General features: G+C 38.2%; 1 protein-coding gene across 6 annotated transcripts in view; it reads right to left on the bottom strand.

The window, feature by feature from the left end:
• TASP1 (taspase 1) overlaps positions 1 to 19,004 on the bottom strand; it is a 355,079-nt gene that overhangs the window by 100,872 nt on the left and 235,203 nt on the right. For all 6 annotated transcript variants that reach the window (XR_005064338.1, XM_037031312.1, XM_037031321.1 and 3 more), the window contains one exon: positions 5,200 to 5,310. Coding sequence is in view for 5 of the 6 variants with exons in the window: in XM_037031312.1 (XP_036887207.1) it covers positions 5,200 to 5,310 (111 nt within the window). In the remaining variant the exon portion in view is untranslated. The remainder of the gene's footprint in view (positions 1 to 5,199; positions 5,311 to 19,004) is intronic.

The following is a 19,004-nucleotide window of genomic DNA, read 5'->3' as shown; positions in this document are numbered from 1 at the left end:
GATCAGCAATCCCTAACCTTTTTGGCACAGGGACCAGTTTCACAGAAGACAATTTTTCCAGAGATTGTGGGCCAAGGGAGATGGGAGGTGGGAGGAGGGAGGGTATGGTTTTGCGATGATTCATGAGCATTACATTCAAGCTCACCTCCTACTGTGTGGCCCCAGTTCCTAACAGGCCCAAACCAGTACTGGTCCTTAACCCGGTGGTTGGGAACCCCTGTTACAGATAACATTTTATCAGTCATTATATTTAGTAGTGAGCAGAACCAACTAAAAAGTGTTCTGTGAATTACTTGTTGAGAATAGGGCAGGAAGCTATAATGCCACCCTGAAGTTCAAATACCACACATGCAGCTACAGTTTGCATATAAAAAGAGTAACTCATAAAACCAAGTTTGTTCAAAAATAACCAAAAATAGAAAATGTCACATCTGAATCATTGTAAGGGCTTGTATGTGTGTGTGCATGTGTGTAATCACTTAAAAAGCACTACTAAAAAGGAAGTCTATTTATTTCTTTTCCCTACTTAACTAAGCATTTAGTCTATAATCAGCTGGTTAGCATGAAGTATTATTAAGGCACTATTTTTACAGTACCCATTTTTATGGTTTTTTTATGTTACATGAACAGTGGTTTTTTAAAAAATGCATGAATTGGTTTACTCTCTTTTATGCTTCCTACATTAAGTCAAACCAAAGCTCTGGATCTTGGCATAATGGTAATGCAAGTGGAAACAAAAAGAGTTCAATCTTCAAAGTGCCTCAATTTTACTCTATTCATTCTATCACATTAAAATCTCATTTTATCAAAAGTAGATTTTTTTAAAAAACCCATATTTAAGATAATTTCAGAGTTTGTTACAAAATGCATAAAATGGAAAAAATCTTTATTTTAATAAGTCACTGACAACTTTAGGAAAAAAATACATAAAACAAATGATTTCATCGTGAGTGTAAATTACTTTTAAAAAACCCTTAATAGTGCAGAAAGTCACATATATCAAATATAACACTACTCATAAAAAGAAGTAAACTCCTCCATGCTATTTCAGAATCTTTCATTTAAAGTAATTTTATCATTAATAAAAGTTAGTTGTCAATTAAAAGAATATCACCTAAACAGCACACACACACTCAAAAAAACTAACAAAAGCTATACGCAGATAATTCAGAAATTAATAAAAAGGCCAAGTAATAATACATGCAAAGTCACTTAACCTCATTCATTAGAAGACAAAATAAAACTGTAAACTGCTTTTTTAAATCCACGATTCTGGATATGTTTCAAAAATTTGAGTCTGGAATTTATAGGACTGTGTTCAGTATATACTAGGTCATGGGATCCAGTAGCAAAATGAAATACTGCAGTCAAACTCTGAGTAGTTTTAAAGGGAATATTGTTTTTAAGATTTATTTTATTTATTTACTTTTAGAGAGAAGGGAAGGCAAGGAGAAAGAGAAGGAGAGAAAGAGTGTGAGAGATCTGGTTACCTCTCACATGCCCCCCACTGGGGACTGGCCTGCAACTCAGGCATGTGCTCTGACTTGGGAATCAAATCAGCAGCCTCTGGGTATAGACAGGCACGTGCTCAAACCACTGAGCCACACCAGCCAGGGCTAAAGAAGAGGTTTTAGAAAGAGAGTACAACAAACCAATAGAAAAGAAAAGAATGGAGTTCAGGAACTCCTTAGCATGGACCCAACTCTGGAGAAGCAGAAGTACCTAGTAAATCTGTCATCTTATTTTTTATTTAATGATTTTCAGAGAGAGAGAGACAGAGACACAGAGAGAAACATTAATTTATTTTTCCACTTATTGATACAATCACTGATTGATTCTTGTATATGCCCTGACCAGGGATCAAACCTGAAACCTTGGCATATCAGGACAACACTCCAACTGAGCTACTGGGCCTGGGCCAGGGCCAGGGCCAGTGAATCTGCCATTTTAGATTTAGTAAAGTGCTTCACGTCATTCTCAACAAGTAGAAAGTTATCATGTGCCATAATTACCCACATACTACATGATTCCCTGAAAGTTAATTTCTATTGAGTAACTAGTTTTCACCCCTTACTATTCCTTTCCATTAATGCCCTGAGAATGTATCAAGTATAACTAGACAACTAATAACACATTATATAAATTACATATGCTATTAAGGCCAAGAATTTGGACTCCCTTAAAAATAGCATTCAACAATGGTAATTTTAATATACCCAAGGATATAGTAATATAAATATAATCAACCTTTTTTCTGTAAAATCACTAGAGGCAGACTTCAAAGTCTTGTTTCTAACTCATTCCTGAATTTACATTTTTCCACTGGCCATTGGGCAATTCTTACTAATATGCATATAGCTAATTCCATCATTTATGTCTTCATAAGCTCAGTTCGGGTAACTGCAAGAAAGCACCTGAATAAAATTTTTTCATATTAAAATGTTCCTATGGTTCTTCGCTCGTTCTTCCTTCAAATAAATAAACACAGTTCCTCCTTGCCCATAATCTATTATTGTTTCTCTCTTTTCCCTAATAAGTTTTGTGCCCTGTTTCCCAACAGGGCATGAAATTTATCAAAAGGCCTGAAGAGCAGTGAAATTCCGTTTTAGCCCCATTCGTGGAAGGTTCCATTTATCTCATCAGTTGCACGCTTAGCTAGCTGAGCTTCTACAGTGGACTTCTGTAAATTCTAAGCAGTGACATGAAATATATTTGAGTAAGAAAGCCTAAATTTCGGCAAAATAAAGACTTTGGAGCAACCCTTACTTAGCCAGGTCCCCCACCACTACCCTAAACAAAGGGCTGGGGTAGAGGTCTGGTTGAACACCCGGATATCCGAGAGAAAACTAGAACAAAAGAATTGGTCACTGGTATGGGTTTCTGCCCCTCTTCCCAAGCTAATGAGGGTGGAGGAAAAAAGGGAGACAATAAAAAAGCCCCAGCTAGATCTGGAGGATCCAAGAATAGATGAAGCCTGAAGAGACAAAAAGGCAGGTAGAGAAGTCCTCCATTCCCATGCAGGCCAGTAAAATAGGAAAAGTAGCCTGATATGCATGAGGAATTGGCTATCTCACTGATTACACCATTTTCAGACCAACTGACTATACTACCACTAGCATCTGCTGTTAGTGCTGAGGAAGTCACAGACACCATACTGAACTCAACAGCAACAGAGCCCAGTAACTCACAGGTGGGGAGAAGGAAGAGAATAATGGTGAATCATATAGTGCCTCTCACAATAACAAAAGAGGTCTCTGGAATCCAGTCAGCACCTAAAGAAGGTGGAAGAGGGGACAGACATATATAAAGTGCCAAGTAAAAAGAGATTAGGAGGCTAGCGGAAACAAAGGCAAGGAGCCAGGCACTAATCTGAGTTAGAGAACAAAAACAGAGCTAAAATAGGCACTCTTCCTGCAATTTCCAGCACATGCTCAAGAGAGGCAGTATGGTGTGAGGATATCTGGTAAAGTCTGCCCCAGCCACAGACCGAGAACATGGTCCATCTGTGACCTTGCAAGCTAAGCCTGGTGATAACCTGACCACAGCCCTTTCAATATGGAAACCAGAGGCTCCCAGCACCTGCATACCATCCCCTGTCCTTTGTCAAGGCCCTGCACAACCTACATGCAGCCCCTGTGGCCCAGAGGGTCAAACACCAAGCAGCCACTCCACTGCAAGCACCCTGTGGCGTACATGCTCTGATGACCTCTGCGTGCATTGCACCCTGAGCCACCAATGCTGATTAGCTGCTCCCTATCTGCACTCTAGAGTGTGGCCTATTATTTACCCAGGAACTCCAGACAACTCCCACCCTGATCAAACTAGTAAACTTCCCTGATACCTAGTAGCCAAAGCACACTCCCAAAATGTCTCAGCCCCTTCTATTCCCTTCCTCAGATAATCTCTCAGCTCTAGAGTACCACACAGAGTATCCTTATATTTTATAATTACTCTTCCATCATAGTTAACAATTCTTCATATTAAACTTACCCTGCTTAACATAATGTATGGTTTCTATCTCTTGAATGAACCCAAAGGGTTACATTCTCCTAATATTAAAATCACAGTCTATCAATATTTTCATTTTCTCTACTGATGCCTCTCTCAAAATCACCATTTCCTGTCCATCCCCTGGGCCATTCCCTGCCCGTTATGTCTCTCTCTATAAAGATGGTCTTGGACAACTTTAGCTCTATCCTATAACCCTACCCACTAAACACATTTTGTCAGCTTGAGAATACACAAGGGTTCTCTCCTTCCTATCAGGTCAAATACGAACTCCTACATTGAGACTTTAAGGCCCTCTGTGACCTGGCCTCACCTAGCCAATCCAGCCCCACCACGTATGAGGAATACTTCCCTCCAGGTAAGATCCATGCAGATGTCTAGCCAACCCCATGCTTAATCCTATTGTCAGGTCTCCGTTCAAGTCCCTTTCTTCTCCCTCTTCCCCACTAATCCCAGAGCCTTTGGGAGCCAGTCCCAAGAGCCCATCATCCATTAATCCCTTTGGAGAGATTTCTTCCTATACTTTGTGTTTTCCTCACTATACAATTAGCACCTTATTATATCCTCTTGTCTTAATTCTTAAATGGACATAGGCCCCACCCCCATTAACCCTCTGATACTCTTTAATTTATGTGTTCATGGCTAATTACCCTAATATATTTAATGTTCTATACTACTTATACTACATCACATACCTCTGCATACTGATAAGCTCAATGTTAAATGATGGGAAAACTGAACTAAGTCAAATCCTTTTAACCCTTAGTGGCTTGGTAAATGGAGCCGGAATGGGATTTCAACTTAGCCCTATACAAATGTATGTGACAGCCCTGGACTCATAAATACTAAATTTTGAAACTTGGACACTAAAAAAAGTCAAATTTTATTTTAAAACTTTTAAAGAAAGTTGTATCTTACATTTTACTTTAGTAGACTTTTATTCTACTGTATATCACTCAAATCCTAGACAATATCTCTCATAACTTGGATGTTTGATTAGTTGTATGGTAAATTTCATGCTGTAGCAGTAATGGAATTCTTTTCACGATCAAATTAATTAAGAGTCTAAGTCTAGGCTAGGCCCTACACCTAGGGCTAGAAATACAAATGTGGTAACTGACTCATGAAGTTTACAGCTCAGCAAAGCAATCTATATTTAGAAGGACACGATTTTCTTAAGGTTATACTTACTGATAAACTTGTTTTGCATAGTCTCCAATAGCGCTTGGTGAGCATCTTCAGCTTGTAAAGCATGTGAACATTCTCTAGCAAGTATGGTGCGTACAAGATGCTCCCCACATCCTAGAAATTGAAGGAAACCAAAAATTGTTGAGGAAAAGCAGTACTAAGCATCTGTCTTGTGTTAGGCACACTAAAATACCCTTATGAACTACTTAAGAAGTAGCTGTGCTACAGAATAATTCAGTGATAGATGAAATGATTTCTATGAGCAATCTAGTAATTTTAGTAATGAGATTTGGCAGAAACTATAGAAACACTTGACTAATCTCAAAAGGAAACAAACAAACAAAAACAGGAAAACTCTATTTTAAAAGAACAATTTATACAAGAATTTAGAGACTTTTACCTAGGAATCTTCTAGGGTTCTATCTCATTTTCATGATTGAGTAACTACAAAACACTGCCTTATAATTTATTTGATTACATTCCATTGATCTTGGTCTCCTATTGCCTTCTGGTATCCCACACACCTGGGAGCCTAGGAGAAATCTAGTCAGGCAGGGCCAATGTGAATCTCCCCCAATCTACTTTTCACTGAAATGTCCACCACACATCAACAGCTGTAAAGTGCACTTAATAAAATAATACCTTACTCATATTCTTTCAGCAATTTACATTGCTTTCAAGGGCAAACATCCATGTAGTTCTAAAGAAAGAGTTAATTTTAACCCCTTGAGTTAGTGTGTCTGAATCTGGACCATTTAGACATACTAAGAAAGGGTAGACATGGGGGGGATGGGCAATGCCTAGAATCTGATTACGGTCTCTACCTGTTATAAGTAGAAACTTCCTACAAAAGTAAAGACAGAAAATTTAATTTATAAACTGGTTAGTTCAAATAAAAGATTTCTGAACAGAGAGCTAGATTTTTTTCTTAAAAATGCAAAATGTTAAAAATGACTACTTTGACAAACATTGGAGAAGTAAGCCATTTTTAAAATATAGCAAATGACATTTGAAATGATTTTTATATATTAAAACCAATTTTGCTATTAAAGTAAGTGTCTTTTCATCCAAATGAGAATAGTCGATACAAAAGATCTTTTGACGGTCTCTTTCTTAAAAACATTTTTCCATTCAAAATGATTCCTCTCCCCAACTGAAATTCTGCTTCCCATCCCTTAAAAAAAAAAAAAAAATTCCTGCCAAACGTGTTCTTCTGTTAGTTCATTGGAAAATAATGTCCTCCATAAATTCACAGATAAAGGATATCAAATGATCTAAGAATCTTCTCAGACCAAAGTATGACTCAACTCTATTGTCCAAAACAACAACAACAAAAAAAGAAGCACCACCACTATCCACTCACTTCCCCTAGCAAAACCAGTAACAAAGTAACTTTTTAAATGTCATTAATTTGCATACAGACATGCTCATGTACAAACACTATGCTGGGTGAGTGGAGAGGGAGGTCATTAGCAATCTCAAAGAAATGTTGACTAAGATTATCAAACAAAAGAATCTCTTTTAAATATTGCCTTAAAAAATCTTAAATTCATAAAACTCAACCAACGCAAACTGGTATGATACACCGTTCTCTGTTCAGCTAGTGTATAATGTGACAGATGTTATGCACTAACAAATCTCACTGAAAATATAATCTGTAATTGTTAAACCATGTTGGTATCTTTCATTTCAGAAATTTTCTCTTACATACAGACCTCTCCTCTCTCCCTCCTCCCCTCCCCCTATAACTACATGCACATATAAACACACATATAATACAGGCTCATTACCAAAACTACAAACCATTAAAAAAGTATTGAGGTTTTTAAAAGAATCATCTGACATTCTGCCTGAAAGAATCCCTCTGTATTTTTTGATAAAGTGGAAATGTGAATAAGCTCCAAGACCTAAATATGTCTTTGTGAGTATCTACACTTAAAGGAAGATCTAGACATGTAATTTAATACGTAACTTTGTAGGCAGGATTGTGGTGATCTCTATTTTGTTAAAACTTTTGCAGTATTATTTTTATAATCAGAGAAAAATGACAATAAAGAAAAGAAACCATTTTTGACATTTACTATGTTGAGACATCGCGCTAAGCTCATGAAACTCCATAAATTTTAATTCCCTTTGCGTACATATCTGATGTTGAACAGTGAAATGTTATACTTTGGAACAATAATAATTGCTAGGAAATTGGCATATTATAAGCTAAATGAGTGTTCAGAAGGTTATGTATACACACCTCAAGTCAAACAGCTAAACCACATGAAGCTAATATTACATCAAAAGTACACAATATATGTCAGAGAGACTTTTTCCTGTTGTTATACAGGAATAGCAGGGCTTTCCCATGATTTATTTTTACCAAGGCACTTTTAAAATTATGACTTCTATTCTGACATACATCACCTCTAACATAAGAGCTTTGACACCAAAAGTTTGTTCTCCTGCAGGTTCCAATCAAAGAAAAATTTGACTTCTGTGGTTTTACCCACAAAATTCCAAGGTTTCTTAAATATGATGCCATGTAGCTGAAGTGTAATACAAAGGCAAAAAGTTCCATTCTTTATTCAAAGATGTTAGAAATAAGCCATTCATTACATCTTCCTCTTGTCCTTATTCATGAAAATGAGAGTGTATTTATGTTCTCAGATCTCAGCAGCAAACACAGATTATACATATATTATAGAATGAAGACCTAACAACAAACTTAATAGAAAAATGAAATATCAAATTCTAAGAGAACTTAGAAAAATACACATGTATTTAACATGGATAAAAATAATAACTGATTGGTTTGAAACATAATAAATCCATAACTTATGATTTAAAAAGCATTTGTTACCTTTAGAGGATGATTTGGAACCAACTCAGTCTTGTGAGAACTGATAAATTTAAAAAAATCAAGGATTTCTCTGTACTTTCTGTAATTAATATACAGCAGGGTAACCAAATAGTTTATGAAGAAAAATTTTCCCCCTAGAATTATCCCAGTTAATAAATAGAGAAATCAACAAAATTAGAATATTACCATTTGTAACCTGTAATGTTACAACTGATACAGGCAACAATCATATATGGCTACTAATAGCACAAAAAAGATACAACCAGATACTATATGTTTTTTTGATAAAATTAGACCATCATAGTGTTGTCCCTACTGAAAAAATTTACACCTGAATCCAATCAAATCTACAAATTCAATAATCACTTTAAAAAGTGCATCAACAAAAAACCTACACTTAACATCAAACTTAACTGTAAAAGACTGAAGAGTCTCTCCCTAAAATCAGAAACAAGGCAATGATGCCTGCTTTTATAACTGCTGTTCAACAATACACTAGAGAGTCCAGCCATTGCTATAAGGTAAGAAAAAGAAATAAAAGGAGTAAAGACCAGAAAGAAAGAAGTAAACCTGTCCCCAGCTGCAGATGATATAATTGCTTATGCAGAAAACTCCAGGGAAAATCAACAAAACACCTACCAAAGGAATGTCTCCAGATTTTTCCTATCTGGTTGGTAATCCAGGGCAAAGGCAGATATCCACCTGGTACTTACCAATACACCAAAATGTGGACATGATTTTCAATTCTTCCCCCATCCATGCACTCACCAGATTGCTACTGAGCACTGTGCTAGGCCCAGAGTATACAGCAGTTTGGTAGCAGTGCTGCTGCATATTGTCAGGTCTACCCCTGCTTGGTTACTGAGTACTCGCTCAACTATCATTCTGGCCAGTCCAGATGCCAGTGCCCTAACTGTGTATCCTACAGTCCTCTCAGGACTGTATTCACTATGTCTCTCTCTCTCTCTCTCTCTACCTTAATGCCATAAGCCACTGTACAGTAGAGGTTAGCATTTTCTATTCTGCAATGAGACTCATGTTGGAATCAAGCTGAGAGACTCTGGGACTTTTTATTTAAGCATCAGTCACCTCAGCTGTAAAATGGAGAATAGGAGTAACAACTGCCTCATCTAGTTGTTCTGAAGACAAAAATGACACAATGCACATAAAACATTTAGCATGGGGTTGTGAGGCAGGAGACAAGATAGCAATGAGGAAGCCCTGAGGTGCCACACTATTGCCAGCCATCCCCAGGGTCCTGATTACCAAGAAATGAATTGCAGCACCCAGCAAGAGGGCCATAGGTGTGGACCCTCCCAGTAACTGACCATATTTTCACTTTGCATTATTATTGTGATATTCTACACAAATTAGAATTGCACTTTGACTCCCAGGTGAACAATCAAGGGACATTGTGGGAAATTGCAAGTACACAAGCTTAAAAGTTATACTCTTAAACCACTTGCACATGTGTGGAGAAAAAAGCCTGCCAAACAAAACAAAATGAGAAAAAACCAACCCCCTATAAAGCCTGTACCCTTTTGGGAGAATGGGTCCACCTGCTGCCAGCAAAAGATGGTCTGCTATCTGTATCTTGGGAAGTGTGCTTTTCTTATTTTTTCCATTATGGTTTACGGGTGTTTTTTTTTTGGGGGGGGGGGAGTTTGTTTCTTTGCTTATTTTTCCCCATTACCACTTAGTCCCCTTTACTTCTCAATCACACTAGTGATCATGTCCATGAGTTCTTTTTCTTTCTTGCTCAGTCCCTCTACTCCTAACCTCCCCACAGATTTGTCATTATTCTGCTCACTATGAGTCTATCTGTTCTGTTTGTTAGTTCAGTTTGTTCATTAGATTCCAAAGGAGTGAAATCATTTGGTATTTTTCTTTCTCTGACTGGCTTATTTCATTCAGCATAATGTTCTCCAGGTCCATCCATACTGTTGCAAAGGGTAAAATTTTCTTATTTTTTTATGGCCAAACAGTATTCCATTGTGTAAATGTCTGATTGTTGTTTAATCTGCTCATCTACTCATGGACATTTGACCTGCATCCATGTCTTGGGGATTGTAAATAACACTGCAATGAACATTGGGGTGCTTATGTTCTTTTGAATTAGTGTTTTGGTTTCCTTCGGACATACTCCCAGAAGTGGGGTCACTGGGTCAAAGGACAGATCCACTTTCAATTTTTTGAAGTATCTCTACACTGCCTTCCACAGTAGATAAACGAGCCTATATTCCCACCAAGAGTGCAAAAGGGTTCCGCTTTCTCCACATCCTCACCAGTACTTGTTGATTTATTGATGATAACCATCCTGATATGTGTGACATGGTATCTCATTGTGGTTTTAATTTCCATTTCCCTCTGATTAGTGATGTTGAGCATCTTTTCAGTGTCAATTGGCCAGCTTTGCATAAGTACGTCCTCTTTGGATAAGTATCTATTTGGATCCTTTGACCATCTTTTAATTGGGATGTTTGTTATTCTGCTGTTGTTTTGTAAGTTCTTTATAAGTTTTGGATATTAAATTCTTATCAGATGTATTGCTGAATATGTTCTCCCATTCTGTGTATTGTCTTTTTATTGTTAATTATTTCCTTTGCTGTGCAAAAAAATTTTAGTTTGATGTAGTCCCATTTGTTTATTTGTTCTTGTTTTGCTTCCTCGATGACAAATAGTCAATAAAAAATCACTACAAAACAACATCCAAGATTTTGCTGCCTATGTTTTGTTTACAATTATTATAGTTTCACACATAATATATAAGTATTTAATCCATTTTGAATTTTTTGTGAGTGGTTTAAGAAGTGGTCTACTTTCATTTTTCTGCACATATCGGTCCAATTTTCCCATACTATTTATTGAAAAAACTATCTTTGGCCGACTGTATGTGCTTGCTCCCTCTGCCAAATAGTAACTGACTACAAAGATGTGGGTTCAGTTCCAGCCAAGATGGAGGCGTAGGTGGAAACACTGTGCCTCCTCACACAACCAAGTTTAAAGACAACAAAGTTTTAATAACAAAAATGCAACCATAACAGACAGAAAATTGAACTGTACGGAAGTTTGACAACAACGAACCATTCAGCTAGACCGGTAAGAGGGGCGGAGACAGCGGCTGGTGAAGTGGGGTCAAGCAGGAAAAAGTGGCCGGACCAACCCAGGCGTGCAGGTGGCGGTTGGCAGATCCCAGGCATGAGGTGGCAACAGGTGGACCCACTGAGGGTGCAAGACCCAAGGCCACAGCGATGGGAATAAAAGACTAAAAGCAGCAATTGGAAAAACTTTTAGGGGACAAGATGCCGGGAGAAGCTCCCAGGCTCACAGAGAGTTCATTGGAGAGACCCATAGGGTCCGGGAGGGTGCACAAGCCCACACACCCAAGAACCAGAACCAGAAAGGACCAATTTGCATGCAGGAAGCAGCAGAGGGGACCAAAGTTCCAGAGAGAGCAGAAAAAACACCACTGCTCCTCTCTGACCCCACCCCGACAAACAGCATCACAACCCAGCAACTGGGTCGCCCCAACTTGGTGAACACCTAAGGCTCCACCCTTCATCTGTAAAAGGCATGAACAGACCAACACATTATGGCTCAGGAAGAACAGCTCAAAGCCCCAGAGCCAATACTTCTAAGCGACCAAGAGATAGCCAACCTACCAGATACACAGTTCAAAACACTGGTTATCAGGATGCTCACAGAACTGGTTGATTTTAGTCACAAATTAGAGGAACAAATGAAGGCTATGCTAAGTGAAATGAAGGGAAATGCACAGGAAACCAATAGTGATGGAAAGGAAACTGGGACTCAAATCAAGAGAGTGGACCAGAAGGAAGAAAAAAACAACCAAAGAGAAAAGAAGGAAGAAACAAAAATTCAAAAAAAAATGGAGAGGCTTAGGAACTTCCAGGACATCTTTAAACGTTCCAACATCCAAATTATAGGGGTACAAGAAGGGGAAGAGAAAGAGCAACTGTGGAAAACTTATTTGAACAAATAATAAAGGAGAACTTCCCCAGTCTGGCAAAGGAAATAGACTTCCAGGAAATCCAGGAAGCTCAGAGAGTTCCAAAGAAGTTGGACCCAAGAAGGAACACACCAAGGCACATCATAATTACATTAGCCGAGATGAAAATGAAGGAGAGAATTCTAGAAGCAGCAAGACATAAGGGAACAGTCACCTACAAAGGAGTTCCCATCAGACTGTCAATGGATTTCTCAAAAGAGACTTTACAGGCAAGAAGGAGCTGGAAAGAAATATTCCAAGTCATAAAATCCAAAAATCTACATCCAAGATTATTCTATCCAGCAAAGCTTTCATTTAGAATGGAAGGGCAGATAAAGTGCTTCTCAGATAAGGTCAAATTCAAGGAGTTCATCATCACCAAGCCCTTATTATATGAAATGTTAAAGGGACTTATCTAAGAAAAAAAAGATAAAAACTATGAACAGTGAAAGGTCAGCAAACTCACAGTTATTAACAACCACACCTAAAACAAAAGCAAACTAAGAGGACAGCTAGATCAGGAGTGGAACCATAGAAATGAAGAACACATGGAGGGTTAGCAATAGGGGAGTGGGAGGAGAAGAAGAAGGGGGGAGAAGGTACAGAGAATAAGTAGCGTAGATAGTAGGTAGAAAATAGATCGAGGGAGGGTAAGAATAGTATGGGAAATATAGAATCTAAAGAACTGTGACACATGGACATAAACTAAAGGGGGGAAATGGTGGGGGTGGGGGTGTGCAGGGTAGAGGGGAATGAGGGGGGGAATGGGACAACTGTAATGGCATAATCAATAAAATATATTTAAAAAAAGAAATACATCACATAAGCTAGTAAAAAAAGAACTGTTAGCTTCCTCTAGCTTTAGATTTCAGGATAAGGGAGAACTTGATCAAAACCTAACAAAAAAACACTAGTTTAAGACAAATATACACAAATTACTTACACAAAGACTAGAGAAGTCCAAGACAAAAGTGACCTTTAACTGAAGAACTATAAGATATGTGAAAATCATGGCATATACATTTAATAAACTCACTTTGTTCACTAAAAAAAATTAAGATATGGGTTTAATTCTGGGCTCTCTATTCTGTTCCACTGACTATATGTCATTATTTATGCCAGTGCCATGCTATTTTGATTACTACAGCCTTATGGTACAGTTTGATATTAAGTAGTGTGACTCCTCCAACTTTGTTCTTCCTTCTCAGGATTGCTGTTGCTATGTGGAGCCTTCTGTGGTTCCATATAAATTTTTGAAATATTTGTTCTGAATCTGTTAACTATTTCATTGGAATGTTGATAGAAATTCCATTCCATCAATAGATTACTTTGGGCAGTATGGATATTTTAATGATGTTAATTCTTCCAATATATGAATATGGTATGTGCTACCACTTATATGTATCATCTTTAATTTCTTCCTTCAGTGTCTACAATGTCCTAGTACAGGTCTTTTACATCCTTGATTACATTTTATTCTTTTTGAAGCAATTGTGAATGGGATTATTTTCTTGATTAGCCTTTCTGTTGGTTCATTATTGCCACATAAAAATACAACTGATTTCTAGATATTAATTTTGTATTCTTCCATTTTGCTGAATTCACTGATCACTTCTAGTAGTTTCTAGGAGTAGAGTCTTTGGGGCTTTCTATGTATAATATCATGCCATCTGCAAATAATGACAGTTTCACATCTTTCCAGTTTGGATGCTTTTATTTCTTCTTCATGATTGCTGTAACTAGGACATGCAGTACTAAGTTGATTAAAAAAGGTAAAAGCAAACATATTTGTTTTGTTCCTTATCTTACAGGAAATGCTTGTAGTTTTTTTTTCCTTTGAATATGATGTGGGCAGTACATTTTTGTTATATGTGGCCTTTATTATGTTCAGGTAAGTTCTCTCTATTCCCATTTTGCTGAGAGGTTTTATCATAAATAGGTGCTGGATTTTATCAAATGCTTTTTCTCCATCTATTGACATGATCATGTGGTTTCTATCCTTCATTTTATTTATGTGGTGAATCACATTTTTTGATTTGCAAATGTTGTACCAATCTTGCATTTCCAGAATGAATCCCACTTGACCATGATGTATGATCTTTTGATGCAATGCTGTATTCTGTGTCCTAATATTTGTTGAAGAATTTAAAATCTATGTTCATCAGGGATATCAGCCTATAATTTCCTTTTGTAGTGTCTTTATCTAGTTTAGGAATTAGGATAATGCTGGCCTCATCAAATTACCTATGAGTCCTGCCTTCTCTTGAATTTTTTGAAAAGTTTGAGAACTCTTAGTTCTTCTCAGAATGTGTGATAAAATCCATTTGTATAGATATTTGGTCTAGGGCCTTGGTTTGTTGGGAGTTTTTGGATTACTGCTTCAATCTTACTAGGAGTAATCTTTATATTCAGACTCTCTGATTGTTCCTGACTTAGTTTTGGAAGATTGTGTATGTTTAGGAATTTATCCACTTCATCCAGGATATCCAGTTTGTTGGCATATAGCTGTTCATAGTATTTTCTTATAGCTACTTGTATTCCCTTAATGTCAGTTGTTATTTCTCTTCTCTCATTTTTGATTTTATTTATTTGGGTCCTCTCTCCTTTTTCCTTTGTACGTCTGGTTAAAAAATGTCAGAGAGTTCCAGCCAAGATGGAAGCGTAAGTAGACACGCTATGCCTCCTCGCGCAACCAAAATAAGGACAACAATTTAGAAACAAAACAACAACCAGAACTGACAAAAATTGAACTGTATAAAAGTTGCACAACCAGAGTTAAAGATAGGCACATTCATCCAGACTGGTAGGAAGGGCAGAGTCGGGTGGCCGGGCACAGAGAGGGATCGCCACACAAAAAAGCTGTGGCACCAGGTGTGCAAGGCACCCAGGGTGCACAAGACTGTGGCTGGCAGACCCCAGCATGGGATGGCAATGGGCAGACCCAGAAATGTGGAGATTGTGAAGCACGGCACTGTGTGCAAGGCGGCTGGCTGACTGGGCGGTCTCACATTAATGCACGGATAAACCAGACCAAACTGGGGAGTGAGACACACCATGCAACCTCGGGTCCCAGTGCCAGGGAATAAAGCCTCAAAACATGAATTGAAAACACCTGTGGAGGCTGAGGTTCCGGGAGAAACTCCCAGCCTCACANGTCCTGCCTCCTCTTGAATTTTTTGAAAAGTTTGAGGAGAACTCTTAGTTCTTCTCAGAATGTGTGATAAAATCCATTTGTATAGCTATTTGGTCTAGGGCCTTGGTTTGTTGGGAGTTTTTGGATTACTGCTTCAATCTTACTAGGAGTAATCTTTATATTCAGACTGATTGTTCCTGACTTAGTTTTGGAAGATTGTGTATGTTTAGGAATTTATCCACTTCATCCAGGATATCCAGTTTGTTGGCATATAGCTGTTCATAATATTTTCTTATAGCTACTTGTATTCCCTTAATGTCAGTTGTTATTTCTCTTCTCTCATTTTTGATTTTATTTATTTGGGTCCTCTCTCCTTTTTCCTTTGTACGTCTGGTTAAAAAATGTCAGAGAGTTCCAGCCAAGATGGAAGCATAAGTAGACACACTATGCCTCCTCGCGCAACCAAAATAAGGACAACAATTTAGAAACAAAACAACAACCAGAACTGACAAAAATTGAACTGTATAAAAGTTGCACAACCAGAGTTAAAGATAGGCACATTCATCCAGACTGGTAGGAAGGGCAGAGTCGGGTGGCCGGGCACAGAGAGGGATCGCCACACAAAAAAGCTGTGGCACCAGGTGTGCAAGGCACCCAGGGTGCACAAGACTGTGGCTGGCAGACCCCAGCATGGGATGGCAATGGGCAGACCCAGAAATGTGGAGATTGTGAAGCACGGCACTGTGTGCAAGGAGGCTGGCTGACTGGGCGGTCTCACATTAATGCACGGATAAACCAGACCAAACTGGGGAGTGAGACACACCATGCAACCTCGGGTCCCAGTGCCAGGGAATAAAGCCTCAAAACACGAATTGAAAACACCTGTGGAGGCTGAGGTTCCGGGAGAAACTCCCAGCCTCACAGGAGAGTTTGTTAGACCCACAGGGTCCTAGAACATACACAAGCCCACCCACCCTCTGGTGCCAGGAACGAGCAGTAGAAAGGCTCAGTTTGCTTGGGGGAAGCAGCGGAGGGTACTGAGATCCGACCAAGAGCAGAGCAGGCACCACCATTCCCTTAGACCTCGCCCCCACATACTGCATCACAACCCAGCAACATGGATTGCCCAGCCCTGGTGAACACCTAAGGATTCGCCCCTCATATGTAACAGGCACAAAAAGACCAAAAAAAAAAAAAAAAGCCCCAAATGGAGGGACAGATCAAAGCTCCACAGAAAATAGAACTAAATGATCAAAAGATAACCAACCTATCAGATGCACAGTTCAAAGCACTGCTGATCAGGATGCTCACAGAATTGATTGAATTTGGTCAAAAATTAGATTAAAAAAAGGAAGGCTATATGAAGTGAAATGAAGGAAAATGTACAGGGAACCACTACTGATGTGAAGAAAATTGGGACTCAAATCAACGGAGTGGACCAGAAGAAAGAAAGAAAGAAAAAGAAAAGAAGGAAGAAACAAGAATTGAGAAAAAATGAGGAGAGGCTTAGGAACCTTCAGGACATCTTTAAACATTCCAACATCTGAATTATAGGGGTACGAGAAGGGGAAGAGGAACAGCCACAAGTGGAAGTGGAAAACTTATGTGAACAAATAATAAAGGAGAACTTCCCCAGTCTGGCAAAGGAAATAGACTTCCAGGAAATCCAGGAAGCTCAGAGAGTCCCAAAGAAGTTGGACCCAAGAAGGAACTCACCAAGGCACATCATAATTACATCAGTCAAGATTAAAATGAAGGAGAGAATTCTAGAAGCAGCAAGAAATAAGGGAACAGTCACCTACAAAGGAGTTTCCATTAGACTGTCAGCTGATTTCTCAAAAGAGACCTTGCAGGCAAGAAGGGGCTGGAAAGAAGTATTTCAAGTCATGAAATCCAAAGACCTACAGCCAAGACTGCTCTATCCAGCAAAGCTTTCATTTAGAATGGAAGGACAGATAAAGTACTTCTCAGATAAGATCAGATTCAAGGAGTTCATCATCACCAAGCCCTTATTATATGAAATGTTAAATGCACTTATCTAAGAAAAAGATGAAAAATATGAACAGTGAAAGGACAGCAAACTCACAGTTATTAACCACACCTAAAATAAAAACAAAAACAAACTAAGCAAACAACTAGGACAGGAACAGAACCACAGAAATGGTAATCACATGGAGGATTAGCAGCAGGGGAGTGGGAGGAGGAGAGTGGGAAAAAAGTTATAGGGAATAAGTAGCATAGATGCTAGGTAGAAAATAGACAGGGGGAAGGTAAGAATAGTATGGGAAATGTAGAAACTAAAGAAGTTATAACACATGGACATGAACTAAAGTGGGGGAATGTGGATGGGACAGGGTGTGCAGGGTGAAGGGGAATGAAGGGGGGGAAATGGGATGATTGTAATAGCATAATCAATAAAATATATTTTTAAAAAATATCAATGTTATTTATCTTTTCAAAGAACCAAATCTTGAATTCATCAGTCTTTTGTATCATTTTTTTAGATTTTATTTCAATCACTTCTGCTCGGTTTTAGTATTGCCTTCCATCCACTCATTATGAGCTTTGTTTGTTTTCCTTTTTCAAGTTCCTTTAAGTATAAAGTTAAATTGTTTATTTTAGTTTATTCTTGTGTTTTTTAGATATGCCTGTAATGCTATGAATTTTCCTTTCGAGATTGCTTTCCCTGCATCCCACAGATTTTGGATTGTTGCATTCTCATTTTCAAGTGTTTCAAGGTATATTTTGATTTTTTTCCTTGATCTCAATGCTAACCCATTCGTTGTTTAATAACATGTTATTTAGCTTCTATGCCTTTGTGTGTTCTTCATTATGCTTGTGATTGATTTCTAGTTTCATAGCATTGTAGTAGAGAAGATGCTTGAAATGATTTCAGTCTTCTTAAATTCACTGAGACTTATTCTGTGTCCTAACATGTGCTCTATCTTAGAAAACCTTCCATGTGCACTTGCAAAGAATGTATATTCTGCTGCTATGAGTTGAAATGCTCTGAAGATATTAATTAAATTTATTTGTTCTAGTGTGTCATTTAAGACCAATGTCTCCTTGCTGATTCTTCTGTATGGAAGATCTAGCCATTGAAGTCGATTGGGTGTTAAAATCCCTGACTATGACTGTATTACTGTCCACCTCTCCCTTTATATCCATCAAGATTTGCTTCACATATTTAGGTGCTTCTATGTTGGGCGTGTAAATGTTTACTAGGGTTATGTCCTGTTGTTGGATTTTTCCCATTATCATTATGTAGTGCCCATTTTTGTCTTTTACTATAGCCTTGATTTTAAAGTCTATTCTATTGGACATTATGTACTACTACCCCAAATTTTCTTGTTCCTTTTCCATGAAAAACTCTTTTCCATCTGTTTACTTTGCTCTATTTGTACCTTTCCATCTGAGATGGGTTTCTTGAAGGCAGCGTATACAACAAAGTCTGTCCAGAAAGTATAGAGCCACAATGCTATGAAAAATAAAGACATTCATTGAAGAAGATATTAAATACATTGTATATAGGACAAGGATGCCTCAGTCCCCTCCAAAGTAGGCATCTGGGGACCTCAAACAGTTCCTGCTATCGCCATCAGCTGCCCAACTGCATTTTGTGTGTGTGTGAATCTCATCAATGGTCTGAAATCTTTTCCCTTTCAAAGGTGATTTTAATTTTGGGAAAAGCCAGAAGTTGCAGGATGCCAAATCTGGGCTGTACAGGGGCAGAGTCATCTGGGTAATTTGATGTTTTGCCAAAAAAAAAAAAAAAAAAAAACCCCTCTGCAGAAGACATGATGCATGATTAGGTC

The sequence above is a fragment of the Sturnira hondurensis genome, unplaced genomic scaffold (genome assembly GCF_014824575.4).
Source record: "Sturnira hondurensis isolate 20B ecotype Veracruz unplaced genomic scaffold, ASM1482457v3 Scaffold0001813, whole genome shotgun sequence".
Lineage (NCBI taxonomy): Eukaryota > Metazoa > Chordata > Mammalia > Chiroptera > Phyllostomidae > Sturnira > Sturnira hondurensis.
This window is presented reverse-complemented; position numbering and strand designations above follow the sequence as displayed.